This window comes from Penicillium solitum (assembly GCF_028829755.1).
Source record: "Penicillium solitum strain IBT 25940 chromosome Unknown utg000004l_segment0_segment0, whole genome shotgun sequence".
NCBI lineage: Eukaryota > Fungi > Ascomycota > Eurotiomycetes > Eurotiales > Aspergillaceae > Penicillium > Penicillium solitum.
This window is the reverse complement of record NW_027072124.1, coordinates 418,088-445,925: the sequence shown is the minus strand read 5'-3', so window position 1 is coordinate 445,925 and position 27,838 is coordinate 418,088. Positions and strand designations below refer to the sequence as shown.

At 47.9% G+C, this 27,838-nt stretch overlaps 15 protein-coding genes across 15 annotated transcripts; 4 read left to right on the top strand and 11 right to left on the bottom strand.

Moving 5' to 3' along the window:
* Positions 1-201: 201 nt before the first annotated feature.
* On the top strand, positions 202-1,101 carry N7455_006155 (uncharacterized protein; the record flags this gene model as incomplete). The annotated part of the gene is made up of 3 exons (XM_040955851.2): positions 202-207; positions 260-403; positions 577-1,101. 3 exons carry the CDS (start codon positions 202-204, stop codon positions 1,099-1,101), a joined length of 675 nt encoding a protein of 224 aa, XP_040813705.2.
* An 87-nt stretch (positions 1,102-1,188) lies between these two features.
* N7455_006154 (uncharacterized protein) lies at positions 1,189-2,985 on the bottom strand (the record flags this gene model as incomplete). The annotated part of the gene is made up of 4 exons (XM_040955900.2): positions 1,189-2,078; positions 2,133-2,513; positions 2,565-2,864; positions 2,913-2,985. 4 exons carry the CDS (start codon positions 2,983-2,985, stop codon positions 1,189-1,191), a joined length of 1,644 nt encoding a protein of 547 aa, XP_040813794.2.
* Positions 2,986-3,597: 612 nt separating this feature from the next.
* On the bottom strand, positions 3,598-3,804 carry N7455_006153 (uncharacterized protein; the record flags this gene model as incomplete). The annotated part of the gene is made up of 1 exon (XM_065605293.1): positions 3,598-3,804. One exon carries the CDS (start codon positions 3,802-3,804, stop codon positions 3,598-3,600), a length of 207 nt encoding a protein of 68 aa, XP_065461147.1.
* Positions 3,805-4,527: 723 nt separating this feature from the next.
* Positions 4,528-5,427, top strand: N7455_006152 (uncharacterized protein; the record flags this gene model as incomplete). Its single annotated transcript, XM_065605292.1, has 3 exons — positions 4,528-4,865; positions 5,049-5,187; positions 5,242-5,427. 3 exons carry the CDS (start codon positions 4,528-4,530, stop codon positions 5,425-5,427), a joined length of 663 nt encoding a protein of 220 aa, XP_065461146.1.
* A 1,007-nt stretch (positions 5,428-6,434) lies between these two features.
* N7455_006151 (uncharacterized protein) lies at positions 6,435-6,617 on the bottom strand (the record flags this gene model as incomplete). The annotated part of the gene is made up of 1 exon (XM_065605291.1): positions 6,435-6,617. The coding sequence occupies one exon, from the start codon at positions 6,615-6,617 to the stop codon at positions 6,435-6,437; it is 183 nt and encodes a 60-aa protein (XP_065461145.1).
* A 482-nt stretch (positions 6,618-7,099) lies between these two features.
* On the top strand, positions 7,100-7,684 carry N7455_006150 (Aminoglycoside phosphotransferase; the record flags this gene model as incomplete). Its single annotated transcript, XM_065605290.1, has 1 exon — positions 7,100-7,684. The coding sequence occupies one exon, from the start codon at positions 7,100-7,102 to the stop codon at positions 7,682-7,684; it is 585 nt and encodes a 194-aa protein (XP_065461144.1).
* Positions 7,685-7,888: 204 nt separating this feature from the next.
* Positions 7,889-8,989, bottom strand: N7455_006149 (glycoside hydrolase family 5 protein; the record flags this gene model as incomplete). The annotated part of the gene is made up of 3 exons (XM_040955864.2): positions 7,889-7,938; positions 8,005-8,404; positions 8,465-8,989. 3 exons carry the CDS (start codon positions 8,987-8,989, stop codon positions 7,889-7,891), a joined length of 975 nt encoding a protein of 324 aa, XP_040813678.2.
* Positions 8,990-10,527: 1,538 nt separating this feature from the next.
* On the bottom strand, positions 10,528-12,537 carry N7455_006148 (glycosyltransferase domain-containing protein). Its single transcript, XM_040955770.2, has 2 exons — positions 12,268-12,537; positions 10,528-12,192 (listed from the first exon to the last, which is right to left on the bottom strand). Exons 1-2 carry the CDS (start codon positions 12,430-12,432, stop codon positions 10,534-10,536), a joined length of 1,824 nt encoding a protein of 607 aa, XP_040813665.2. The 5' UTR covers positions 12,433-12,537; the 3' UTR covers positions 10,528-10,533.
* Positions 12,538-12,953: 416 nt separating this feature from the next.
* Positions 12,954-13,991, bottom strand: N7455_006147 (uncharacterized protein; the record flags this gene model as incomplete). The annotated part of the gene is made up of 1 exon (XM_040955830.2): positions 12,954-13,991. One exon carries the CDS (start codon positions 13,989-13,991, stop codon positions 12,954-12,956), a length of 1,038 nt encoding a protein of 345 aa, XP_040813635.2.
* Positions 13,992-14,247: 256 nt separating this feature from the next.
* N7455_006146 (uncharacterized protein) lies at positions 14,248-15,114 on the bottom strand (the record flags this gene model as incomplete). Its single annotated transcript, XM_065605289.1, has 2 exons — positions 14,248-14,784; positions 14,899-15,114. 2 exons carry the CDS (start codon positions 15,112-15,114, stop codon positions 14,248-14,250), a joined length of 753 nt encoding a protein of 250 aa, XP_065461143.1.
* A 999-nt stretch (positions 15,115-16,113) lies between these two features.
* N7455_006145 (uncharacterized protein) lies at positions 16,114-17,212 on the bottom strand (the record flags this gene model as incomplete). Its single annotated transcript, XM_040955749.2, has 2 exons — positions 16,114-16,807; positions 16,866-17,212. The coding sequence occupies 2 exons, from the start codon at positions 17,210-17,212 to the stop codon at positions 16,114-16,116; spliced, it is 1,041 nt and encodes a 346-aa protein (XP_040813699.2).
* Positions 17,213-18,381: 1,169 nt separating this feature from the next.
* N7455_006144 (slipin family protein) lies at positions 18,382-19,529 on the bottom strand (the record flags this gene model as incomplete). Its single annotated transcript, XM_040955813.2, has 3 exons — positions 18,382-19,117; positions 19,181-19,298; positions 19,358-19,529. 3 exons carry the CDS (start codon positions 19,527-19,529, stop codon positions 18,382-18,384), a joined length of 1,026 nt encoding a protein of 341 aa, XP_040813720.1.
* A 1,657-nt stretch (positions 19,530-21,186) lies between these two features.
* On the top strand, positions 21,187-22,641 carry N7455_006143 (LLM class flavin-dependent oxidoreductase; the record flags this gene model as incomplete). Its single annotated transcript, XM_040955733.2, has 1 exon — positions 21,187-22,641. The coding sequence occupies one exon, from the start codon at positions 21,187-21,189 to the stop codon at positions 22,639-22,641; it is 1,455 nt and encodes a 484-aa protein (XP_040813692.2).
* A 216-nt stretch (positions 22,642-22,857) lies between these two features.
* Positions 22,858-24,880, bottom strand: N7455_006142 (flavin-containing monooxygenase; the record flags this gene model as incomplete). Its single annotated transcript, XM_040955914.2, has 4 exons — positions 22,858-24,141; positions 24,197-24,446; positions 24,507-24,517; positions 24,575-24,880. 4 exons carry the CDS (start codon positions 24,878-24,880, stop codon positions 22,858-22,860), a joined length of 1,851 nt encoding a protein of 616 aa, XP_040813743.2.
* A 730-nt stretch (positions 24,881-25,610) lies between these two features.
* On the bottom strand, positions 25,611-27,243 carry N7455_006141 (uncharacterized protein). Its single transcript, XM_040955779.2, has 4 exons — positions 26,764-27,243; positions 26,577-26,706; positions 26,067-26,515; positions 25,611-26,010 (listed from the first exon to the last, which is right to left on the bottom strand). The coding sequence occupies exons 1-4, from the start codon at positions 27,161-27,163 to the stop codon at positions 25,697-25,699; spliced, it is 1,293 nt and encodes a 430-aa protein (XP_040813748.2). The 5' UTR covers positions 27,164-27,243; the 3' UTR covers positions 25,611-25,696.
* Between the last annotated feature and the right edge of the window lie 595 nt (positions 27,244-27,838).

Genomic DNA, 27,838 nt, shown 5'->3' with positions numbered 1-27,838 from the left:
GCATGTATCGCAAATCATAGTCCCAACCAACTCTGTTCCAGTCTCATCTCTTGCTGTTTCGCCTCTCTATACTCGATTTGGCCTAGATATGCAGGTAGATAAAGACACCGCCCAATTTCTGCCGGCAGTTCAAACAATTTTCCTTTCTTCAGTCCAGTCACCCATTTGCTCCAGTCTATCTTGCCACATTCAACAGACAAAATGAGGGTAAGATATATCCTAGTTGAAGCGCAGGATTTCTGCTAACGAAATAATCCAGATCATAGACCCTCAAACCGCCGTCCTGACCAACGTCGAGGTCCTGGCCTATCTGACCTCCAATCCACCCCGCCGACCACCGCCAAGTTCGGGGAACTGGGCACCAAGCCCAGATCTCAGAGACCATAATACAGTGGTAAAAGAGGTGAGAACCCCTATGCCGTCCTTGTCATCTATCCACGGGTTATTGTGGCCTTGAAACTACACCGCAGACCCCAGCGTGAAGCGGAGTCGACCAGGCCCCAAGCTCCCAAACCAGACAACAAGAGACACCAACAATAGAAGGAAGAAAAAAAAAAAACCGACTAACTCCCCCAGATTCACAACTATGCAAGCCGTCTCTCCCCCCACCTCCTACGATACCCCCGCTACACAGCCCGCCCTTCCTCCTCCCAGTCGAAATCACAATCGCAAGCCGCAATGACCGGCACACTGCGAACCACAAATTCAGCAAGTACAGACACAGATGCTAGTTCTCTCCCGCCGCCAATCCCCTCCTCAGAAACAACGCCCATGGACACCGCCCTCCGGGACTTGGTAGTCCGTCTACAGCCGTACGGACTGACCAAAGCCGAGGTCGTTATGATCTTGAATCTTGGGGTGGGACTGAGTGGTAATCCTGCGACTGAGGAAGCTGCGGAGGAAGGTGCTAATGGAGAGGATGTGATGGAAGTGGATGGGGAAGCGGAAGGTGAAGAGGGCGATGAGGATTACACTGCGGTGGTGTTGATGGATGGTGTTATTGAAGAGCGAGAGCTCAGACTTTCTGATGAAGATGTTAAGGCTATTTTGGTTATCATTAAGGAAACTCTTACGGCGGATTATGAGAACGTCAAAGGGTGAGAAGTTGGAAGTTGTTTTATCACATGATGTTTGATATCAAGAATCAAGAAAGAAACCAGTTTACTTCTTCAAACCTCCACGGCCGATTCATAATGGGAAAGGCCAAATTGCTTTCACTTCCTCGAGGGTTTTCTCGCCGGCCATTTGCTGGATGTATATGTCCTGCAATTGCTTGTTTAGGTTTCTTTTGTTCTCGAAATCCAACTGTGGTGATATCCAGCCCTCTGCATCGGTATCTAGACATTCCTGAGCAAGGGCCTGGACTTGGTGCCAATCTTTATAACCAGTGAATTGGCGCTCATAAATCCGGATCCCTCCTTCTGTGAAGGAGAATGGGCGCTCTCCAGAGAATCCCAAGTTCGACCAGCTCTGAGATATCTCTATGAGGCATTCGCGAAGTGGGAGAACTCCCATCTCTGAAATCTCACCACAACGAACGAATAGCTCACGAAAAACTCGCGGCACATTCATGGCGGTATACGTCGGTCTGTTCTCGAGATACGTGGCGATCTCGTAAGTCTTCGCTACCATATCTTGCTCCCATTCGTTCAATGCAGCCCTTTTTCCTTCCTCGTCTAATTGATCGAAGTCGTCCGGCAGCTTCACTTGTACAGGGCCTCTCACGTATTCACTCTCCTGGCAAGGTTTCATGAATATTGGCCACCGAGCTTGGAGGAAGGATGGTAAGACTAGCACTCCTTGTAAATCAATGAAAGATACTATTCGTGAAGGTTCATCGGGCGAGACGTAAATGTTTCCCATATGTAAATCCGTATGCCAGAGTGTTGGTTGAGAGGACCGCGAAAGGATGCTGTTGGCATCTAAAAGCGTCATGAGATGTATCGTAGTTTCTAGAATTTGGGTACATTCTTCAACACTTCCGCGGTAGAAATGTGCGTGGTTCGTAAGATGTCCGTTGGAGATTCGAGACAACTCTCTTCTTGCGATGGATATCCCTAGGGCTGAGATTGTATTCCCTAGGAGTATGTTTTAGTCGGTGCTATTGTCAAACCACAGAATACTATACTCACAGGGCCCAGTATCATACAAACCTGGGACATCAGGAGTTTCAATCCCCTCTGTTTGGTATGCGCGGTCACAAGAGGGACCGATGCAGAAAGAACCTGTTGGATCGATATCCTTGTCAACAGATGTGCAATTTGAAATGTTCGGCTTTTTCTGAAGATAAAGCCCCCCAGATGCAGGAAATCGAATAGCCGACAGCTGGGCCTCCAGCCTCGCTAGGCTTCTAATGAGTGGTGGCCTTTCTGTCTTTGACATCTTTTCCCAAACCTGAAAAAGCTGGACCCCTGAGGCTTTCTCCATAATGATATACTCAACTCCCACGGCGTTGGAACTGTTCGAGGACCAGGACAGTACCCGGGGAACGGGGATACTTGTGTGTTTGCTTACTGTTGACTATTAGTGAAGCATTGCAATATGATGACCTAGGAGTCACGTACAGAATTCTAAGGCACCAACTTCGCATTCTGTGGTCAAGACTGCAGGCCCAGCAATGTGACACGGGATTTTGGCGATGACTTCCATCCCATTCTCCTTTTGCATCAGAAGGACTTTGCTGAAGCCGCCTTCCATTTTCTCAATGACTGTGATTGGAGATGACTTGCCGCCAGCAGTGGCAGCAGTACTGCAAAGCACGTCCAGGTCAAATTTCACATATCGTCGGTCAAGTTGGTTCTTTTCGTCAACAAGGAAACGGCCATTGGTATAGGCGAAGAGCTCTTCGCGACTGATTGATTTTCCTTTTGGAATTTAATTAAAGCGACCAATCCCAGATTTGATTGCCTTACCTCGGCAGGTTATGGAAAGATAGGCTCTTTGTGGTCTCTGTATGCGCTTGGAAGTCCGAAGAAAGGAGAGCATGGCAGGGTCTCGACGGGTCGATACATGTATCACGCTGGATGTCAATGGATGTAATGGAATAATATTGCTCCAGTCCTTCGAAAACAAGCGTCCAAATTAACAAGATCTTTTCTCGGGGTCTACACTTTGTAACCTGAAGAGTCAAGATTATTTTTGAGCACGTTACCTACATCCCAACATCAGCACCGACCAATCAGAGTGCTCCGTGGACTATATATGCCAACCTTGGAAGACTGTGGTTTATTGTACATATATAAAGTACGGTAAATCTTAATATTCGCTTTATATTCCATCTCAGTATTCATCATGAAGCCTAAAATTACCCATCCCAATACGGGTAACTAAATAGACCCCCGAGAATAACTCTCTCATTGGTTACATACATACATGCAATATCGCCAGTAGTTTAGAGACACTCCCACTTTACAAGTACTATGTTAAAAGGATAGTATGCAGTCTTTCTCTAAATGCATTTAATTGGTCATTTACATGGATGCCCCATCGTAATTCTATGGTGTTGAAACCATTAATAGTGTAGTACAAAAACCCATAAAACAGGAGTATCAAAATTAGAATCCAGGACCCTTCAAAAGATCGTCACACGGCCTCTGTTCAGCCTCCCAAAGCGCAGGTAACTCCTGCAGTAGCCCCAGCTTTGGAATTTGCCATTCTCCTCCTTCTGTTATCATGACTCTTCCAGTCCTCTAACTTCTGTTCGTACCGGGCATAGTCTCGCTGGTACTTCTCCTGGTTTTTGTATCTTTCTCGACGAGGTGGATGCGGCATTATACCATCCCAGAAGCCAGAACCGAAACACATTTTAATTGGAGTTGGTTTGTGAGGGTTGGTGTTGTATTGGTGGGTTTAATCTTTGGTACGGAGTAGACACGGAGGACACGAAGTAGACACTGGAGTAGATGAAGGGAAATGATATTTGTATCTGTTTAGTTTTACTGGGGGTGATTGAGTGATTTATATCATATGCGTATGAATTTGATCAACATTGGCCAACACAATCTGTTGTTGCCCGAGTCTTGGCTTCGTCACAGGGGGCCAAAAATGGTGGTTATAGTGCTTTGAGGGGCGATCCCCATCACTGTAAGCGAGGGGATAGTAGCGAATCAGACTAGAAAGAGTCGAAGATCATGACAGAGCCCTTGATGCTCTTTATTAGACCCCGCAAGGGCCCGTGGGCGGTACAAAAGGAAATTAGAGAAATACTTATGACTTGCATAACCGGCAACAGACTTGGAGTATATAGTTTGACGATATCTCTGATATCCCTTTTGAGTTTAATCTCGAAGACCTTTTAGGTTATGGATGAGAAACTAGCTTTTAAGTTCAACTTAAGGATATTTGAAGGGGTCAAGTAGTCATTATATGATCATCATTTCGAGAGTAGACCACAATACTTGATAACTATTTTCATCAACCTGTTCATCTGTCAGAATAGCTACCACCATTACCTGTCGCTCGCTATATACCATGGCCCGGCTAAGATGCTTATCCTCCTCATTTAACCAGGGAATCCGATCCAAAAACATGCTCACAGCCTCCTCTCTAGACCTCGAAAAGGTCCAGCTAATCCTCAATCTGGAACACGTTGTCAATGACAATGAACTCGAGACTATACCTCCAGTTCATATGCCTCCACAGTCTGGTAAATCGAAAACAAACCATATCATATCACATTTGGCCAACTCTATTCAGCAGAAACTTTGTCCAAAGTTGACTGTGAAACTTCTCCATGTAAATCAGAAACACCTCGTGCTCTTACCCTCACCCTCCTTCTTCTTGCTCGCGATGTCGTTCTATCTCATCTCCCTGATGCTGTCCAGTTATTCAGTATCAGGACGGAGACAACGTGAGGATATGGCACTGTGAGTTGGGATGGAAAAAAGTACACATTGACCGGAAGACCAGACTAAGGGATATGGTACGGCGATGGGAAAAATTTGGCGTTGAATACTATTGTGGTTGAAGCTAAACCTGGGTGCAACTGGGATTAGCCGAAACCCTAGCCTGTATGGGTGAGTGTTCAATGATGTTTCTGTCATTGAAAGTCAGAGTCAGGGGTCTAACTCGTTTAAAGGCTGCGTGCATAAGCGTCGACAGAAATTGAAGAGAAAGGACTGCACGATCTACGGGTTAGTAGCCGATGATCAAGTTTTCTGCTTCTTGAAAATTTCCCACGACTCCAAGGTGAGTATATGTATATTATAATCGTATCTAACTGCTTCATTAATATTTCACTAGTGGAGCGAGCGTGTTGTGGTCGCTCGTCATCAGGACTATGAAAAGGTCCTGGGCATGCTAGTCTATTTCTTCGAAAAGGCCGCGGCCATGTCTCCTCACTCGAAAGAGTCTGGACAGGTTCATATTCAAGAGAGATCTGAGATCACAGAGAACCAGGACTCCTGGGATATGTGCTCTATCGACTAATGCTTTGTGATAACTAGGCAAATAACTAATATATGGATAATACACTGGTAATGACTTTAATTATTTCTATATCTACTATAAGAGATAGTATACCCTATTTATGTAGGCATAGTAGGCCAAATAAGCCCCTTCAACAAGAGAGACTTATTGTACTGCAATATGCTGTTCAACCTTTGATTGGATATCGAGCTAATGGTATTGTACGAGTTCAAAGAACAAGACCTTCTGGGCCATCATGTCTCATCCTCGGCCTATTCTTCGGTTTAGGTCAATCTTCTGCATTCAATACCAACCACTAACCCAAACCTTCCACAGTCCCCCACGTGGAATACCGAGTGGGCCTTTTTGGTCTCGCCACTGCGATCAGAAGCGGATAAGATCGAGGCCTGCTTATGGAAGTAGGCAAGCTTTTCGACAATTTCTTGCAGATGGTTGAAATAATTCAAGGCTAGTTGGGACCACTAATAAAAGGTTAGCATAATCATGTACCTCAGTAATACCAGCAATTCAGATCTACTCGCTTCGCTTTTGTCGTTGATTTGAAGAAAATGGAATTGGTTATTATCAGTAGAGAGACCAAAGACCGAACAGTCAGCTTTACCCTCAGCCCGACGTTGCGTATGGATCATGGCTAAATAAAGGGTCAGTTGCAGTGGCGAACGTAACGAGAAATAACTTACCCATGTAAGCAAGAGTCCGGGACACGCCGTCGGCAGATTGGCCACGTTTTCCTTTGCTTTATTGGTGTTTGAACAACAACAAAGAAACCAATCAGGCGTTCCTTGAAGACAGTGCACCTTCTCCTTGTAGACAACTGGTCCGAATAAAAACGGGCTTTTGGATAAGACTGGGATTGCAGTCGAATCAGGAGAGGGAGGTATGGCATGAACAGCATCCAGGAGAAGTTCCAGGCGAAGTCGTATAACAAGATCAGGTCTTCCATCTGATCGAGAAATCGTAGCGTCAACCTCTGAGAGAATTTTGTCTAGACATAATTAGCTACCTTGTCAGGCGTCTTCTAGCTTGGACCTGCTGCAGTGGTCTGTAATCTCAAATGGAGCCTGAAGCTGTGTCCAGTTCATATCCTCCGTTTTGGTAAGATTGAAGATGTGCTCAACATCGGGGAGTGGGAGGGCTTCAACTGCAAGTTTTGGGTACTTGAGTACTTCTCGTATTATCGCAGGCGCCATGTTGGAAAAGAGAAGGAAGAGGGTCGTCTCGAAGGAGAAAAATGACGGATTAACTTGAGCTGCTTCTGGGGGGAAGAGAGAAAGAAGAGAGAGAAAGCGAAAGTATTTCTCACCTAAGAGAAGGACATTCCAATCAAGTGTTACCACAAAGACGGAAAACAGCTGATCGTCAAACTTGGCGAAATATGGGAAGAGTTCACGGGTTCTGATAACTCGTTCCGTCGTGAAACAGGTATTGCCGCCATCACCTGCATACTCACTCGATCCCAATTTATAACCCTCAATCTTACTAGGGATGACTGCTTTATTTCGGTCTCTTTGTTTCGGTCCGGACACGCAGAAAGGGAAGGAAAAGTGGCTATAAACTTGGTCATCGTTGAAATAGAGCCTGGTCAATCTGCTACTCTTGCTTATGATTCTTAAGGTTCCTGATATATTGTTCATTTTACCACAAAGAAAGATGACTGACCAAATGGTAGATTATGATTCAGAGGAATTCTAAACCTGTTCTGCCTGGAAATATCAGAACCCTTAATCCCGAGGCTAAAAAGGCTGCAAATGATTTGTTCCTTTCCCTGTCTTTGTGGCTGAACTATGAGGTAGAGGTGCAGAGAGCTGCGCCCGAGCTGTTGAATACATTCCGTCATAGAGACACATTGCCCGGCCAAATACTGGGAACGGTTGGTTCCACATACGATGATGGGGAACTATATTTACAAAGCTTACTTGTGGATATCACCGAAGAACATGCCTGGAAGCAGCTGGTGAGATTGGATGGGAATGACAATCCCAGCGTGCTATGCCCTCTAAAGTACTCGGAGCAAGACATGGCAAAGTTCAAGACAGAGTATGCCAAGTGGGAAAAGGACGTTGAAAGGAAGATGCGAGTATTTGAGGAGATAGGTGTCTATACAGGCTGGAATGGCGCGGTGTCCCCTCATGATTACAACGAAGTAGTGAGGAGACTTGCTGTGGCAAAACAGAATTTCCTAGATCGGGAGTCAGCAAACGAAGAAGAGAGGGCGATGTGGGAAAAGGCCTGGCCGTTTCAAGATTCTGTGAAATGACTACAAGCAAAATATAGTAAAAGACAGTAACTAGTAATTGCAAAAAAGTGATGAAACTGAATTCCACTCCATCTTAGAAACTATTGGGACCCCATAAACCACGTTGTTCTGCAAGTTCCATAGCTTTATCGTCTGTGGCCTATACTAGGCGAGTATTGAATTCTCGTAGAGAATACGAATAACATCTATTCACAAACTTTCATGTCAAACACCGAGTTCAAGTCGGTTGGAATCACACCCAGCGGTAACCGCATCTACACAGAAACGTCAGCCACACACTTGCTTACAAGACCTAAAGCTGGGTGGGAGTAAAGACAAACCTTTATACGACCACCGATAATCCCCTAACTCAGCCTTCCAGGTCCAAAATATCCACCCTAAACGTTTCTCGTATGTTGTAGCCTGGGCTGCGAACCACCGCTTATAGAAATCGGTGTTCGATTCGGGATTCCACCCAGTTTCGTCGGCGACACTCAGACTCCATTCACCAACAATGGTTGGTGATAGGTTGTCCAGTAAATTGCTGCAGGATGTGTTGATGTAGGCTTCCTTGGTCTCGATGCCGGCCCATTTGAGATAGATGTGGCCATCGTAGGCCGTGTAGTAGAGGTCGTCGATAAATTCAGTGGGGTCACCGGATCCCCATGCTTTGTCCATCACTTGTATGTGGAGGTAGTCGCTTTTCTCGATGTTGAGATTCTTTTCGGTAGTGCGGATCATCTATATAGGGATGTTTTAGCACAACTTCCTTGAACTAAGTATAAAGCAACAGGAACTCACCTTAAATGCTTCCGGGTAGTAATTCGAGCGCATTGGATTGGCTTTATTCGCTTCCTGGACCGGCTCATTGACAATTACAAGCATTCCCACGTTGCGTAACTTGTCGCTCTGGTGTATCTTCGTAGTCATCCACCCAAGGAAGTCCACTGCTCGGTCGTACTGGTAGTCCTGGTAAAAGCTGGCGTTTGTAACATATTGACCAGTAAAAGAATTATTGGGCGTCTGCGCTCCAGGAAGTCCATGCAGATCAATAACAATATACAAACCCGCATCACTAGCCCATCCACAAAACCTTTCAAGATAATCAAACCCACCCTGCGGGAAATGCTCGGTGGCGGAGACAAGGTCTTCCTTCATCCAGTACCCAACAGGCACCCGTATAGTGTTGAGACCATAGCTCTGTATCTCATGGATGTCTGCCTGGGTAATCCACGATCCCCAGTGCTTCTCAAAGGCGCTGTTGGCCGCGTCCTGGCCGATACTTGAGACGCAGTCGAACTCGGGCTCTTGGCCTTTGCAGCCCATATCGGACCAGACATCTTCGGCAATTCAAGGTTCAAACACAAGGAGATTTCCAAGATTCACTCCACGGACCTTACGTTGGAGGTGGAGAATAGGTTCTTGCCATTGGTTGAGGAGATTTGTTTGTCGGTCTCGGGCAACCAGGCGGCTGTGAGGCTGGATAGGGATGCAAGTGCAATGAGTTTAGAGAGGATTTTGATTCCCATGATTGCTTAGAGACTGGGAAGATATCGATATGAGAAGTGCATAAGGGGTTGACTGTTCTTATATGATATCCTTCGTACATTCACTCGCTTCCTGTCGGTCACCCCACCCCTTCCAGTGTTGATTTTCAGGATGGATGGCAAATTTTCAGACCCACTCAAATGCATACAATATATTGTTCTTTTTAATCAGAACCTGCATGTGAAGAACAAAAGTCGGAGTCTGTCGAGTGGATTGCAATTCATAGTCCCACAGACAAGCTAGGCAACATAGATGAACAAGACAGGCCCTCTTCCTATCTTCCATGCAGTCCACTATATTGAGACCATGGGTCTATAGAATTGCCCATTAACTTAGTATTAGACTATTATCCATTTCTAGCCAGGACTAACGCAGTCCACGGGTATACTAAAGCTTTGTTACCCACCAAGCAATTAGGAACTAACTACTGTGTCTAGTGTACTGTACTTGTTAATGCCAAGGGTGCCTATCAGTCATGCCATCCAATCTTCAACCTGGTCACAAACATAACCAATAAAACAATTGTGTGGATTATGTACCTACTTGCCCAGCCCTGGTGGTCCGCCGTGCATATACTTACTAAGCGGGTCCCTTCCACCTGCAGGAACCCGAGCCTCGGGACCCGAAGTTTACCCGATGGCAGTGCAGTGTAGATCTAAGAGGACCCTACTAAGAGGACGCTGTCCACAAACAGACAGAATATCGGCTTCATTTCCAATAAGGTCTGGGTTAGGAATTTCTACTCCTCGTGGCAGTCGATCCGATCTCCGAAGGGAGCAGCCTCCGACCACCAGACCGCGGCCACATTATGGTTGCGTCTACAACATACTATCGGTTCAGATGAGACATGAGTGGTGCTACACAATGAATGATCTGCTAGGAGAGAGAGACAACTTGTTCATTCCGTTGCTTTCTATATACGCCAACCTCACCAAAAAGCCGGCTTCTTCCAAGGTTCCATCTATGATGGTATCATACAAAGCCAGTCCCAATAATGTACAGCTATTCCTGATAACAGTCGAAAGTATCCCTAGCTTCGACATAAGAATAAATCTGCATTCCTTTGTGAGTCCGGCCACGCCATCATGGTGGTTTATCCATTCAGGCCGGTCATGCAAAAAGACAAAAACCATCCAAGCTCCAAACATCACATAGGGTCCAGAATTTGGTAAGCTTGAAATCCGACGTGGGGATATAGCGCAGAGCAGGTGGTTTGATGGGACGGTAAGCGGGACAGGTGGTCTCAATGACCCGGCAGCGATCCACCCATCGAGAATGATATAAGTGAGTAATAGGGGGGAATAATAACTCAAAGCCCAGCTTTAGTAGAATTTGTCGAATTTGTCGAATTTGTCGAATTTCTCATCTTTCTCTTCCTTCCCAGCAATGAGATTTCCATACTGGTTATAAACCGGATCATCCGGGTCATCAATTTCCTTAGCCCAAGGTCCAAGGTCATCGTCAAAGAGATCTCTTTCTTGACCATTGCAGACCTCAGAAAAAGTGATCCAGTTCTGGTCATCGGTCCAGATCCCACCTCGACCTCCACGAACCTCCAACCAGTCCTGTCCACCCAGCAGCGACGATTGTGCTGCGTCGAACCCGTGTGAGTCACGGACATATTTCCGCAGTAGGGCGCGGCCCCATGGGAAAAACCACATGTTCTCCCACCAGGTGTTGCGGAGCTTGGGGTCGCCGTTGAGATGGGCGACTACCGGCACCGAGGCGGAGTGGGCATTCGTCATGAGCGAAATGTTGTGCCAGGTGCGCTCGCGCGGGTTCGGGAGTTTGTCCAGTGTGGCATTCCACACTGGTCGCTGGGTTGATTCTTTTGCGAAACGGGACTGGATAAATGGGTTGGGGAGTGCTGCGATGTCTGGTGGTAGGAGGAGACGGTGCTCGCGAGGGACGCCGTGTTGCATCTGCAACGCAGACATCTTCGTGATGTTGCCGAATTTGACCCACTCGACATCCTTGCGGGACATGATCTGGTTGAAGAAGAGTTGAGACTCGAAGTCGACGCCAATGCCGTACTCGTAACGGTGACCTGTCTCCAGCCGGAGGGTGATCCCGGTGATGTTTGCTGCATCTGAGATGCCCACCATCCGGTAAAGCAACTCTTTGAAGTCGTTGGCTGTTCGCCGCCGCTCCAGTTCTCTGATCACCTCTTGCCGTCCGTACATCTGTGTCAGGGCCTGGTAATCTCCAGACTTGTTCGAGCGAAACTCAACTAGCCGCAGGACCTCGTCGTAGATCAAACGCAGATCCGCAGCCTGGCCAATGACTGCTCCCGGGTTCAACCACCGGGGTCGGTTCAGAGACCCATCCGGGTAGGCATCAGTCTTCCAGCCATATACATCCGGAGGTAAAGTTGATTCGGGGACAGATACACAACCGGGGTCGTCCAGCAACCCGGGGAAGCACATCTTGCTTGCGCCAAAAAGAACGCGCTGGGTGTATTTCTGTACCATCTCAGGTGCAGCCCCGGCCTTTTCGCCCGCCACTTCTGCGAACCCAAACTTGTCCCGCAGCTTTCGGTTGTTCGCCCTTATGATAGCCTGGAACCGCTCTACTAGAACCTTCGGTGGCAATTGGAAGAAGCTGTCTGCGCCATCCACCATCAGCACGAAGTCGCGGTCATGTACGGTCTTGCTGTCTCGGAGGTAGTTGCGCGCCCGCGTGATCCGGTCCACCATGCGCTCGGCCTCGGTCGATCCGGGAGAGTCATGCCCATAACCGATTAATGTTGGCGGTGGGTATCCGAGGATCATAGCCGACGTAAGCGTTCGGCAGACTCCACGCGAGCTCTGCGAGGCTGGGACTAGGACATGCAGGCGCGGGTTGGGCTTGTCCAGATCGTGAGGGAGAGTATCGTTGACATTGATATCAGTGCGGGGAGGAAGGAGGACCTGGGCATCTTCCGGGCGCTGAGGGAAAGGATGGCGAGAGGGAAACTTGGCCCAAAAGTCCGGTTCGAGTCGCTAGGCAGGTTGTCAGCTTCTTTATCTTAGGCATGGCAGTCACAGCATGTCTGTGGCGCAGGAAGCGATCCTTACCGTTGAAGAAGACTGTAGCATAAAAAAGAAGAAGAACAATCCAATCACCGACAAGCCAATTGTCTTAACCCGGTTTGTCCGTGACCGACGGTTGAAGGCGTGCCACAGCACCGGAGTCGACTTGGCATCTTGAAAGTGTAATGGCACGTCCTCCGACGCCATCATGCAAAAATAAAGTCGAATCAGATACTGGGTAAAGTAATATGGAACATTGTAAGATGTTAGGAACCAAAAGGAACCAAAAGGGAAACGGAAATACGCAATCACCCCGGAGGTGGAGAGAGAGAGAGGCTGCGATCGGCGTAACGTTTCCGGTGCCACGCCTCGTCACCTCGTGGACCCCTTGAGCGTCTAAGCTTCATCTATGGAGTCTATGTCTCAACTCTGTTGTACACTTGCAGTTTATTCAACATCTAGATCATAACTATAAATATTTAGGGTCTATGAGAATATGCGATTTTGTATCTAGATATCCATGAATGTCTCTTACATCACCATCACTACGTAAAGCATCTTCCAAAGTCATCCTTGAAAAGGCAGTATACCGTCAGGTTTCTATTAGTTTGCAGAAAATACGAGGGCTGTAAAAGATGCAACATACTATACAGCCAGGTCCAAGTCTCCGTGTAGAGAACCAGCTCAACACACATCCTAGAACCAATATGTACTATGTACATCCCATCATCTTACTCCAAGTAAATCTCCTCTCTCAAACGCTGCAAATTCCGGAACAGTCCACCAGCGGGTGCCCCACTGTCACTATCCCGCCGAGCCTCAGACCTAGACTTAGACTGTCCTCGCTGGTTCTGACCCGCCTGGTCCAAGGTGCGCCGTCGATCATCGACGATATTCGCCAGGCTATCCACAAACCGATTCCGGGCTTTTTCCTCCGCAGATGTATTCCACACAGTCGCCAGCGTCCGAAGAGCTTCAACGCGGCGGTTGGCAGCATCCAGTCCAGCGTATCCTCCGCCCTCGGTGTCGAGTAGCTCGGTCACTTCTTTGCGTAGCTTCTTCATCATTTCTTGACCTTTTTCTTCGCGGTCTTGACCTTCGGGCCCAAGATCTGGTCCTGAGACGGAGATGAAGGATGATGAGAATGAGATCTCGGATGGGGGTAGTGGCCAGCTCATTGCGTCGCCGAAGGTTTGAACAACGTCTTCTAGACGTGATCGCACTTGGTTCAGTGTGCGGAGGTTTGTTATGTATTCTGGGTCTGTGGGGACGATGGGTTTGTTCTTGTCGTCTGGGCTTGCTGACTCGTCTTCGTTTGTTGGCGCATCCTCTTCTGCTTGTTCGGTCTTGCGCCCGTCTTCTGGTGAAGGCTCCGGGACGAACTTTGCTATGTCGTCGCGTAGGACTTCGGTTAGGGTTTCGGATAACCCGATTGTCTCGCCTCGTAGGACTTCGACTTCGTAGGCTAGTCGTCCACCGCTTCGGAGGATTTCGTCGGTGAGTTGGGATAATGTGCTCGAGAGACGGATATTTTGGGCGCTAATCTGGGAGAGGAGGGACTGGACCTGCGTGGACAGCTCAGTCATGGGTACAGATCCGGGTGTCCGAGAGGCATTGGGTTGTGACGATGCCACAGTCAGCGGTGATAGAGAGTCATTGAGGAAGCCGGCTGGGTCGAAGTTCGGGTCGGCGAAGTTAGGGGATGGAATGGGTTGGTTTGATGGTTTGACGCCGGCTTGGGTTGACGAGTTGTATGTTTGTGATGCCATTTCTGTGAAGCTCTGATTTAGGAGCTTTGGCAACCTGTCTCGATGTCAATTCACGCTTGAAGAGAGAGCTGGCCTCCGCGGGGAGGATCGATATCTCCACGCCCCACCGCCTTCTATTTCCTTATTGGGTATGGTGTCATGCTATTTTAGGTATAGTTCCTGGCCGCCTTTGGTCTGGGATCTATACAACGTAAACAAAAGTGATCAACCAATAGTTACATGTTTTCCTACATATCTTACTGCTTCATTCACTATTTTAATCCACTGTTCGTCCCACCGGCTCACTTGGGAGCTCAGCCCTAATATCCTGGGGCCCAGTTGCCTTCTCGTGTGTAACACTCCTCCTCATGCCAATAGTCTGAATATGATTCTCAAGCTCTTGAGGACGAGAACCCGGGCGAAGATTAATCGCCAATCCCTCTGCTTCATTCTCTCTCTGGATTCTTTTCTTCTTCCATCGCACAAACGAAAAATAAATAATAGCCAGGAATGCAATAGCCCCAAGGACGCTTCCGACAGCGATCCCGGCGATAGCACCGCCTGAAAGTTGAGACGATGAGGATGAGGATGAAGTTGAAGAAGAGGTTAGGCTTGATATCAAAGAAGTAGACGTTGAGCTTGATATCAAAAGCGATGTCGAGGTAGAACTATGTTCACCCAGCTTCTGAGCTATGGTAATTGCAGATGAAGTATTGCAGCAGCTAGAATCATCCCCACAACACCAAGTCGTCGAGTTCGCAGTGCCATCGCAAGAAGTCATCTTAGAAGAAAAGTCCGATCCGCCACTTGGTGTCTAGAAAATCCCAATTATTAGCTCACCACACAGCCGAAATGCCCATTCGCAGATTCATGAAAGGTTTCCATATTCCCTTCAACCAAAACCTGGCTTGAGATCGAAAACACATACCGATCCCTTGGTACACACATTCAAACATCCATTATTCTTCCAGTCGGAGATCGTACACTGATTGCGCCAGTATGTAGTATTTGTGCTCGATTCCCCGGCACTGTTTCTGTACGTCAGTACATTCATGCACAGTCCGTTGGCGAGACATTCATCCGCGGTAAGTCCGTTCGCGCTGCTGCCGCCAGCTGGGTTTGACCGGTTACTGGCGCAGCACATGCCTATTGTGTCTTTGATAGAAATGCATGGCTGATATATAGGACTTGACGCGACTGTTCCATCGTGGTAGTAGCAGAGCGAGGTTACTAGCGGGGTGGAGGTGAGGATTCTTAGGATAAGGAAGAGAAGATTTGGCTGGTAAGTTGACTTCATTGTTCTTTAGTCGTAGTAAATTTCATCATAGATGTTGATAGATGGTAAAGGGTAACCAGAAACGATAGTGCAAGATCTCTGATTTTGAAACAATGGAATCAGAGGGATTATTGATAATATATGACAAGTTGGATATGAAATACGGATAAATCAGAGGGGGGGGCTCTAGGTAGATTATGACAGTTAATGTGAGTTATCCCTGGTGTTCTATTGTGGCCTGCATATGCAAGCCGAGTTGAGTTGGCTCTAAGTCATATGGTAGGCCAATAATAGGGGTCAGCAGACACACCTGAGCAGATTACCTCTAGCCTACATATCCAGGCCAGTTCATAACATGCAGCCCGATTTAATTCTGGGCAGCTTGCTACGCTATCTGCACTGGATTCGATGGTCTAAGGCATAATATAATGCATGACCCGGTTTCTTCTCGGCAGATATTAATGTATGTACCCCTGAAGGAATGGAATCCTACGGGTAAAAAGAGCCAAAACCGAAAGCTACGGAAAATAAGCAATGGTAAAACTAAGAAGGGTGATTATAATGTATTATATCTGCACCTAATCTATATTTACATCCGATGGAAGCCGTGCAGCCCCAAACAAGCTCCATCATGCAGGTGAGACCATATATACTGGTATAAGACTCGACAAGTCCAAGCCGAGACTCCAAATTTCCGCTCATCGATTCCAATCCAAGATCTTCAATGGAAATAACATGAGCATATTTACAAGCATTTGAGTCTCAATTCCACGGCTCATGTCGGCCAAGTATTGCAGAGACCGGGAGCCGAGCGAGGGAAGGTGGGTATAATTGTCGCAAAACAAGAAAGCAATAACATAACAAAACCTAAGCACCAAGTTCATGCACGAACTTCGGGCCGGGGTTTGCCGCATCTAGTTCAGAAGGTCCAGTCGTTCGCGTATTCGCCGCAACGCTAGACGTTCCCGTCTGCGAACTCCCACCAAGCTCACTCGGCGTTCCATGTCCTGGGCGTTGGTATGATGGGCTCGCACCGAATTGAGTGCTCCCACCAAGCTCGCTAGCTTCTGGGTGACTCCCTCCAAGTGACGAGGGCGTGTCCGGTAGAGTCTTGTTTCCTTTGTTCTGGCGCCGGCGGAATAGCCAAAATGCGAGCGCGGCGATTATAATGAGTCCTGCTGCGCCAACACCGACGCCAACGCCAATTCTCGCTCCTGTTGACAGGCCGCTTGTTTCTGTCCCCGTGCCTGGGTCTGCGGGGTTCGGCGATGTTGGCGTAGCTGGGTTTGGGGATGCTGGGCCGGTCTGTGTCGATGAAGTAGTTGCGGTGGTCAGTGTCGTATCGGATGTCGTAGTGGCAGAAACAAATAGGCTTTTGTCTGAAGCTTGCAGCTCGATTTGGATTGGTTGCGCCCACATCGTGACGGGGCCGTTGACCTGAGTGCTCTCCTGGCTGACCTGGCGGACGGTGACAATGGTAGATGATGAACTAGGAAATTCGCTTATACATCCGCCGAATGTCGTTGAGGAGTCCCTTAGTTCCTCGTAGTAGGAGAAGTGACTAGAGTCCCGTCAATATCAAAATCGGGAACTAGAATTAGCTTTGCAATTGCACTTACGAGGGACAGCACATGGCAGTGGTTGCTGGGCTGTGAATCACTAAATCAGCTGAGGTGTATCCACCTGGACAGTAGCCCGGGCTATAGGCGATAGTTGGTCGGATTCTTCCATATTGACTGTATCCGGACGGGAAACATGCAGGATCGGCATTATCCTTCGTGGCGGCATTTTGCATCAGGAGTCCGTTTGGGACATCGTTTGCCCCCTGTGGTTCGTATGTCCATGAGCTCGAGCATGAGGCGGGGGCTGTGAAGATACTTGACATGGCCAGCGTTGTCGTCGGCATTGTCGTTATCTCTACCGAGTCACCTGTCACAGCTCTGGCCACTGGTACAGTAGACGCCATTTTGAAGCTGTATCTGCTGGGTAGCTCTATAGAGTGTTGCAGAAAAGTAGGTGTAGCGGTCGGAAAAGCAAAATCAACATTCAGCCCCCAAATCCAAAGGGGGCTTATTTGGACCATCATGTATATCTGTAGCGCCAATTCCGAATTGATCTTAGCTTCTCTTGGTACAGGGTCTTAGTGCTGATGCTATAATTTCCCTCAGGCTACTAGTTTCTCACTCAGGACCCTCGCACTGCCCCCAAACATGGTCAAATTTTACATTCATTCTCAATTTTAGGGGGAATTGACTCAGTCTGAACTGCCTGAATATAAAATAATCATAATGTTAAATAACTTTCCTATCGAACCAAAGGAGACTATGGAAATCCCCCACCGAAAATACCCAAGATCGGCATCGCAATGTCCACTAACATGCTAGCGCCTTTACAGCACGTTTTCTACCCTAGCGACCCTGGAAGATACGATGTCTTGGCTGCAGCTGAAACTCACCAGAAACGCCATCTGCACAAATCAGGGTTACGAGTTAGGGTACGGGATATATAGTAAGGTACATATGTAACGGACGAGTATATCGTCCGTAGTATGGCCGCTTTCAATATTTTCAAAAAGAATAAAAATAAAAATAACAACCTCAATACGAGAATATTAGCTTTCATATGTGGATTCCACTAATTTAAAAACATTGTAACTTTCAGCCCCTTCTAACACGAGTCATTCTAAGTGGTTAAAGGGTAGACGTTCTCCGCATCAACAGTCAAATGATGAGTCGCGTTGCTATACGGTGTGCAATTACCTTGCTGGTTGGTCCTGGGCATATTAGGTGCAACACATAGGAAGGGAGCAATGTAGAGCAAAGGTTTCATTACACTAAATAAGTAACTAGGAGCAAAGCACATGTGCAGTCATTGAGACATTAAAGCGGCTGCGATAACAACAGCAAACGAAGGTGGGTATCGTCATGGATCCAATCACGTCCAGCCATAATACAAAAAAACAATTAACTCCCCGGAACGTAGACAAATGAGCTGTTGGGGAACAACTTCAAGGGGTCCACTTTCTGGAAAGGGCAAAGTAAATCACAAATCGAGGGAAGGGTCATATCCTTATGCAAGAAATTGACCAATTAAATAAGGGAAGGAGACGACACAGGCAAAGCATCGAGGTCACATCTAGATGTCTTCGACAACGCGAGCGTTGATCGCGCCCTGGAACCCACCGTCATTGCTGCTGGTCGGGGCACCGTAGTTGCTTGGGCCCTCTCCCGCATTGGTAGCGGCTTCCAGTTGCTGGGTCACATTCGGGGCCACTCCAGGCAGGAAAATAACCTTGCTGTTGGCAGTCTTGGCCATAGCCTGCATCGCCTCGAGGTAGCGGATCTGCATAGCCGGAGCGGAGGACAGGATATCGGCAGCCTGGCGCATCAACTTGGCGGACTCGACTTCAGCGCGCGCGGCAATAACCTTGCTCTCACCGATACGCTTCGACTGCGCTGCCATAGAGAGAGAGTCTTGCAGGTCGTTACTGAAGATGATATCCTTGATCAACATCGACTCGACCTTCACTCCCCATCCGGCTGCTACCTCCTCGATGATCTCCGATGTCGACTGGGCGATTTCCTCGCGACGCTCGATCACGTCTTGCAGCACTCGTGCGCCGATCACGTGGCGCAGGGTGGTCTGGGTGCGCTCGATCAGGGCTTGTCGCACGTTCGAGATACCGAAGGCGGTCTTGTGGGGAGAGACGACTTGGTAGTAGATGACGGAGGTCAGGTTGAGGGTGACGTTGTCCTTGGTCATACAGACCTGACGGGGTACCTCGACGATTTGAATCTTGACATCGACCGTGATGATATGTTCACTGAGCGGGTTGATCTTAACTAGACCAGGATCGACCGATCGCTCGAAGCTATAATAATCATTGTCAGTGAGTGATATTCGATGGACATCGGCCGAGAGGGGGATCACTAACCGTCCAAATCGCGAGATCAAACCGACTGCACCCTGGTCGACAGGCTTGAAGGGGTTGGGGCAGCAGATGCAGCAGGGGATAGCTCCGAAAAATCCGATGCATTCACCTAAGCTGTGGACTAAAGGGGGTATGGTTAGGACAAGAATCGCAGGGCGTGTAGATATTGGCGCAACTCACTCAAGCCGGCGTACCAGCCATGCGCATCGGGGTTATCGTCAGCATGGTCGATTTGGTGCGCATATTTGGGCTGCAGATCGCTCATGCGAAATGGCTGGACATCGACCAGAGGGTTATCTCTTCCACGATGGGTGACGGGAGCCTTGCTGGTGCTTGCGCCGTTTTCAGACATGATTGGAAGTTTTATTTGTAGTTTTGAGGATGTTGAGTATTTGGATATACAAGGTGGGATTCTGATATGGAAGGGATGAAGAAGGGGGGGAATCAAAAGGTTTTAAATGTTTCCAAAGGTAAACAACAAAGCTTCCAAGGTTCCCTGCACTTCTCCGCAGTGGGACCACCTGCGCGCCTCTCTTTAATGCGAACAGGATTGAATATGATTGGACGAATAATTCCAAGGCTATCTCTTCCCAAGGCTGAGTCTTTGGTCGGGCGCCGGTCCATGCAGATGATTGAGGGGCCGAATACCCGCTAGGCTCGTCATGGCTGTTTGCAGCGCGAACTCAACCGGAACAGTTGATATACAACATAGGGACTGAAGGATATCAAGGTAGTGGCTATAACTTCAAGTGAGTGGAAACCATATATTGTAGTACATAGATGGAGGTAATCTTCCATTTCCATTCCTTAAATCTTGCGTTGCATCTTCACATCGCCGACATTGCACATTCGGATCGGACATGTCTGGGCGTCGTCATAGGTGTACTTTTGCATTATGCACACGTGATATCTCAGGTTTCCAGATGTCTTGTAAAGTTCCAAGGCGCAGGGCAAAGGAGTGTGGCCATGCCATGGAGAAGGCCTTATATTGGCCATCACATGAACTGTCAGGACCCTGGGAGCCTCTCGAAAACGAGAGCGAATACGGAGTACGTAAAATATATTGGACCCCAAGACCCAGGAGGCAGTGCCGAGAGAACTCTCAAGTCAGGGCAGTGCTAAGAGGCTCTCTTAGTGGATACGCACTGGAGGGAAACTTTAATACGCCCTATGGCTCTTATGGCTCTGTTAGGGGACCGTATTATACTTATAATGCATAATAATGAGCCCCAATACATCAACTAGCATCATTGGTCTAGTGGTAGAATTCGTCGTTGCCATCGACGAGGCCCGTGTTCGATTCACGGATGATGCACTTATTTTTTTTCTACTGTCTACGTCTATTAGTAGAATAATTTACGTTCCGTATCCATTTCTATATTTTTTTGGATATGAATAGACTGAACAATAATGCGAATTATTTGATATTTTAAGGCTACTATATTATATTTTATATTTGCAAGTGTTGACCAAACCGGGTAATAGCTTCATCCAAAGGACCGATTCGAGATATATATCACTCGAAGCATCAAGTAGAACCAACATTAAACATTCTGAAGATATCAATCAAGTACACAGTTAACCATTATTATGAATGTATTCCTCACATATAACATAGAACATGGTAAATAGTAAATATAGAAAGTAAAGAGAAGTCCCTCATTCCTATACGGGATAAAGTCGCGCCATACGCCATACTTCACTCGCCCGAGAGAAGATAAAACGCACAACATCCAAGTGCAACATATGTTATCAAATAGCATTGATCTATCAAGTTCCCGAGGTCCTCGAACCCCAGTAGTCATTTATGTGCAACCCCACACACGCTGACGCCATCGGCCTCCAACTGCACGTCTTTTTGCGCGTCTCACGGCAATGCGTCGCGGGGTTAATAGATACAACTGTACATGCAGGGACAATAAATATAAGCTACCCCTCCAGAGCTATTGTAAAACAATTAAAGAAATTAATTCAATCCTCTCCCCTCAACCAGACAATTACCCATCACCATGTCTTCCGAAAAGAAACAACTCATCATCAATGCCTTTGCAATGCAATCGCCAAGTCACCTAAACCCAGGTCTATTCCGTTACCCAACAGACCAAGGTGCAGACTACAAGAACATCAAGCACTGGATCGCTTTAGCCAAGAAGCTCGAAGATGCCAAATTCCACGCCATCTTCTTCGCAGATGTTTTAGGAGGCTACGATGTATACAGAGGTCCCTCAAACCTCTCCCCAACAATCCCCGCCGCCGCCCAATTCCCAATAAACGACCCCCTCTACAGCGTCCCCGCCATGGCAGCAGCTACAGAATCAATCAGTTTCGGCGTAACTGCCTCAACAACATACGACTCCCCCTACGCCCTAGCAAGACGTTTCTCAACAGTAGACCATCTCAGCAACGGCCGTATCGGCTGGAATATCGTTACCTCATACCTTGACTCCGCAGCTCGCAACTTCGGCCTTGACACACAGGTCGAGCATGATGAGCGCTACCGCATCGCGGACGAGTACCTGGATGTCACCTACAAGCTGTGGGAGGCGTCTTGGAGAGACGATGCCGTGTCCTGGAAACAGGGCTCCGAGAGCAAGACTCAGGGTTATGCGGATCCAAAGGCTGTTCGTGAAATCAATCACAAGGGGAAATACTTCCAGGTTCCTGGTCCTCATCTCTGTGAGCCGAGTCCCCAGCGGACGCCGTTTATCTTGCAGGCTGGTACATCGACGGCGGGTAAGGCGTTCGCAGCGAAGCATGCCGAGGCTGTTTTCTTGCATGCACAGAAGCCAGAGCTTGTTCGTCCTTCTGTTGATAGTATCCGTCAGCAGGCTGCAGAGATTGGACGGAACCCGCAGGATATCAAGGTTATTGCGGGTGCGTTGGTGATTGTTGCTGAGACGGATGAGGAAGCGAATGCTAAGTTCGAGGAGCTGAAGACGTATGGTGACCGGGAGGGTGCACTTGCTCTTTTCGGTGGTTGGACTGGATATGATCTGTCGACATACTCTGATGACCAGGACTTCCGTTTTGTGGAGCTTCCTGCTGTTCGCAGTATGGTCAACCACTGGGCTAGTACGGTGCCTGGCACTGAGGGTCAGAAGTGGGATAAGAAGACTATTGCTGAGTACTTGGTGCTCGGTGGTAATGGTGTTAAGATTATTGGAAGTGTGAAGACTGTGGCCGATGAGCTGGAGCGATGGGTGACTGTTGGCGATGTTGACGGATTCAATTTCAGCTATGCTAGTCTCCCTGATACCTTTGATGATGTTATTCGTTTGCTGCTGCCCGAGTTGCAGCGCCGTGGTCTGTTCTGGTCAGACTATGCTGTCAAGGGTGGCACTTTCCGCGAGAACATGTATGGGAAGAAGGGTCAGTCCAGACTCCCTGATGCGCACCCTGGCGCGAAATACTTCTGGAAAGAGGGTCAGGAGGTACCTCCTTATTCATTGGAGGAGTCGAATTAGTAGCAAATTTGTATTAGAAACAATCTCGAACCCTTTTGTTGCTACATAATTAGCACGTGTTTAAATATCATATGGCTTCATCCATTTTCCCATTGTCGAATAACAGTAAAAAGAAATAACAATAGTATTGCCCAACGCTACATAATTCATCTATATAGGTATTTCCAAATAGAAAATACGATCTTGCATTCTAATGATCCGGTCTATCAAACCCCCTCAAACATCCCACCATCCCTCCATATGAGTCTTCAAATTAATCTCCTCCGGCAATCTCAAATGAGGTGTCAATTCCGAATCAGGAGTCAACTCTTTCGTAGTCCACCCATTACCAAAGTAAGCAAACCGATTCCCACTTTGATTAACATAGGTATACTCCCAATCCTCCCAACGCGGATCTCGACGAATATAATTCGAATGCGACGCACTACCGGGGAAGAGACCATGAATCCGAGACCCGGGCTTGCCACCGTTATACCACGAGCTACAGTTCGCCGACCACACAGTGCGCGGGTAGAACTGGTCGCAGTACTCGACAAAGTCATCGGCCGCTTGCTTGGACGGGACGATCGACTTGATCCCCTGCGTGCGGATCTTGCGCAGCACTTTCGCAATGTATGTCACTTGGTTCTCGACACTGTTGGGAACTGTCCCGCTGTGTCCCGAGGCGTATGGGCCGCCGATCCAGAGGAGGTTTGGGAATCCGGGTGTTGCGAAGCCGAGATATGAGTACGGGAATCCAAATTTGCCGTCTTGTTTCCAGGCTTTCTTTAGGTCGACTCCGTCGGCGATAATGGAGAACGGCGGGGCGTGGTCGACGTTCGCTCCTGTTGCGCAGATTGTGATGTCTACTTCTCGTTCCACGCCGTCTTCGGTCACAATGCCTTTCTCGGTGAATCGCTTGATGCGCGTCTGGATGTAGTTGACATTTTCTTTGGATAGGGCCTCTAGATATCCGGGTCCTGGTGTTGGACGACGGCACGCTGGGGGGAAGTCTGGGATGACCTTGTCGGCCAATTCGGGCTTGCCTGCAATACGCTGCAGCATCAGGGCGGTCCATTTCTCACGCAGTTCTTCGTTTTCAGGTGTGTCTTTGAAGATTGCCCCAAAGCGCTGGAAATATCCCTTTTCGACATTCCTTCGGTATTCCAGATACGCCTCGGGATCTTTCCAGGACTCTAGCTGTGTCTCGGAGAACAAGTTTGCCTCCAGTCGACGGACTCCCACGTTTCCGCTACTGAATGAATCTGCAATCCAAGTTGGATTCCGAGCGTAGTGATCAACGTGGCTAGCAAATGGTTGAATGGATGGTAGGACCTGCAAGCCGGAAGCGCCATTTCCGATAAGAGCAATTCGCTTGCCTTTCAGATCGATGCTTGGATCCCAGTTAGACGAGTGGAACAGTTCTCCCTTGTAATTGTTGATTCCTTCATAGTCGGGTAGCTTCCAGGCATTGAAATGACCGATGGCGTTGATTACCACGTCCAGCTCTTCCTCATAGATCTGTTGCATTGATGTGAGCATAGAACCTCAAGGATCAACACCAACCACTTCTTACCTTCGAGCCATCCACATGCTCAACAGTGACATTCCACTTTCCTTTCTCGGGTTGCCACTCAGCCTTCTGCACTCTTTGCCCCGCGCGAAGGTACTGGTACACATTGTGCTTCCGTGCAACACCCTGCCAGTATTGTTTGATCTCCTCTCCCTGGGCGAATTCTTCCGTCCATTGGGTATTTGGTGAGATGCTAGATTGGTATACATGTGCAGGAATATCGCAGCGAACACCGGGGTATGTATTCTCGAACCTGTTTGAAACGAATTAGCAACCCACAGCAATGAAGACAAGAGCGAAATGGAAAATGTACCATGTGCCTCCCTAAAAACATAGTTAGCTTTGAAACAACATGGAAACCATCAATTGGCAATAACATACCACATCGGCATTCTTATCATAGATTCGAAGATCAAGTCCCGGCAGTTTCGCAGGGAGCAACACGCCCGCGGTGATCCCTGCAAGACCCGCACCGATAATACCAACCTTGATGGGTCGCACCACATCAACCGGGTGCTCTTCTAGTTCAAATCGAACATTCTCAATCTTCTCTGATAGCCCGCTGATATCACTATCCACCGTTACAGTGGTGGGTCCATTCAAGTCCGAAGGACCCTTAATCGATTCCGAAGTAGGTCCGATATTCGACAAGGGAAGAGCCACCTCGGGGGATTGCACAAGAGTCATGATTGATTTTTATTTTCTCGTTTCTCGTGACAAGTCTTCAAACAATCACAGCATAAACATGAAACCGCTGTCGCACCGAGCTGGATATCCCGCCATTCTTGTAGATGAACTTGCACCCCGCGCGCGCCTGCACGTCATGTGAAACGTTTTACACGCCACCTAATGCGAATTGCAATCCTGAGCGTCGAATCTGATAAGTTGCTTCATTTGGACGGTTGGAGTCGGGTATGCGGCTATATTGTGAGGTTCTGGGGACTGATTTGATGTCGCTAACACCATTGCGGTCCGTGATGACGTGCCGAGGGGGTTATCGTGAACACCATCCTCTCCACCCGCCACGCCATTGCGGAGTATATTGGTTGGAGTAGATGTTGGGGTATCGCTTGTTTGAAATTGGGATGTCGCCATTTGATATCTCGGCCGATTAGAGCTCTTGGGGAATATTCCAAAGATCTGCCTGTCTTGTACATGCCAAGGTATTCAACACGGTCTTTGAAGTTCTGGAAGTCCAATTATATCCCTTTTGTGATTGAATGTATTTGCATGTCTCTAATTAAATGAAAGAGGTTAAGCCAAAACAATGTACTGATAATGTCGGTACTACAGTGACACGGATCAACCTTCACCTTTTTATATAGTTACTACCGTTTTCTTACTCTTTTTGATCGATCATTCCTAGGGCTCACCCACAAAGTCAAGTAATTACTTTGCTAGACAGTATACGTGCAGGGCAAACATAAACAGTGCCAACTGGATGAATTTTCGAGTAGGGCTGAAAGAAAGTTCGTAAAGAATAATCCACCGAGTAAAACAAATCTAGGCAACCTCGACCTCGATAACCATCTCATACTGTTGAGGGTCAGGCCAGAAGTTGACAATTTTAAACCCAGCATCAGTCAACAACTTCGTCCATGTGCCCTGTGTTCGCTCGGCAGCTGACAGCAGCGACATCATCTCCACGTCCATTGTAGCCTGACTGATACTCGTACCCGTTGGCGGAAGAACAATATCATAAATAAATAGCTTGGAGTATCCCTTCACCATAGCATCTTTGGTGTTCACAAGCAATTGGTTAGCCTTGTCATCTGGCCAATCGTGAAGAACTGCGTGCATAAAGTATGCACGGCTCCCTGTGGCTTGGATATTAGTAAATATCACCAATTATCTGTACTGGGATTGTTCTTACCTTTCACCGGCTGAGGTAAAAAGAAATCATGAACCATGGCAGTAATCTTCTTATCAACCTGCGCGTTGGCAATCACTTCGGGAAGATCCTGCAGCACTAGCGATCCAGCAGGAAGGTCTGGGTGTTTTGCAAGAACGTGGGAAATATCAATCCCAGTGTTTCCACCGACATCAACCACAAATGGAGAGCCATCGTCCAGCTTGGCACCCTCCAGCAGCTTTGTTGTGTCGTAGACCTTGGTCCACGGAGTCTTCCATGCCGTCCAGGCCTCCATGTGACCAGTGAAAGCTTCAAAGCAGGCAGGAGTTTTCTGCAATCGCCCAAAGAAGTTGAGACCATCTGGGTCACTGTCTGAGTGGTTATTCGTATTGATATCCGTGGGCTCTTTGTAGGATATCTTTGCTAGATAAGCCGGCAGGTTATGGCCAGCAGCAAGGTATTGATTGGTTCTGCAACGTCAAAATGTTAGTATGACACTGGATCAACATCAGAAGATACATGTATTCTTACGCTGCTTGAAGTGAGGCGCGGACCTTGGTGCTCTCGTCGCCGATAGCATTCGAGAACGGGGTCGGTTTGAATTTGTCTTCCCCTGTCTCCTCAACCACGTTGAAAGCGGCCAGTAAACGGAACAATCGACCTGCATAATTTTATTAGCCTTGCTGGGTTAAAATATGGATATTACGAGTAGGCTTACGCAGCAGGTTTGTATCAACAGTGGGAGTGGTAAATGCGACCAGTTCGTCGATAGACTTCTCACCCCCAACACTTGTCCAGGACTTCCAAAGACCCAAGTCGATGCATGTCTGGAGAGCGGCAAAGACGACAGGCTGTTCGAAACAGAAGCCCCAGGCACGCTCATATGGTGTTTCTACCCTGGCAAGTAGACGACGTGCTGCAGCGCGTACCTTTAGACGTTCGACTTCGTTTCCGGCAAACACCCCTGGTTCAATAGCGTCAAGCGAGCCAATGATTGTGTCGGTTTTAAATGGCAGTCGATCTCCTGCATGAGCTTGGACGTGCTCTGCGCCATTGTGGCTAAACCATTTAGGCTTGGCTGCATCTGTAGCTGCAATAACTTCTGTTTGAGATGGCATGTTGCACTTCCAATTTTGGCTTGGATTTGAATAATTGGAAAAACTGGTAGTAGCCTCATAAGATAATAAGAAAATCAATCGACTGACGGTTCTAGCTCTATTATATGTGCGACCCGAGCCTTTGGAAATACACTAAATGCCGCGACATGACCTCTAGGGGATTTCCTTAGCCAAGGTCAATTCTCATCGGAATTACCTGGTTAGGGCAGATGTGCAAAGCTAACTATTTTTCAAGACTAGGACGTTACCAGTACAATCCTCAGTCTAAATCCCCGCTTGATTAGATTTCTGACAGCCTACATTGTCGAAGCGACACCCACTCATTTAGCCACATTTAGAAAGGATCGCTGTATGCCGCCCCACTGCAAGGGATATACGGAGTACATAGCCGGGGAAATGGCAGTCACTGCTTCCAATGGAAGAGTTGCGTTAGAGCGCAGATCTGTCAAAACCTTAAATCGGACTTTTGTGTGGCCACTTTTGTTTGGCCACTGGACACATCTCGTAGAATCAATATACTGCCGATGATCTCTCGGGGAAATCGGTCGCATTTCGATTTTGGTAGATAATGTTCAGCAAATCCAATTGATTCATTGGCCGGCCAGTTTGGAAACTTCATAGTATCAAGCATCGAATGGTGTGTCTCCTCGACTCCAAATTCCAGGCCTTCTAAAC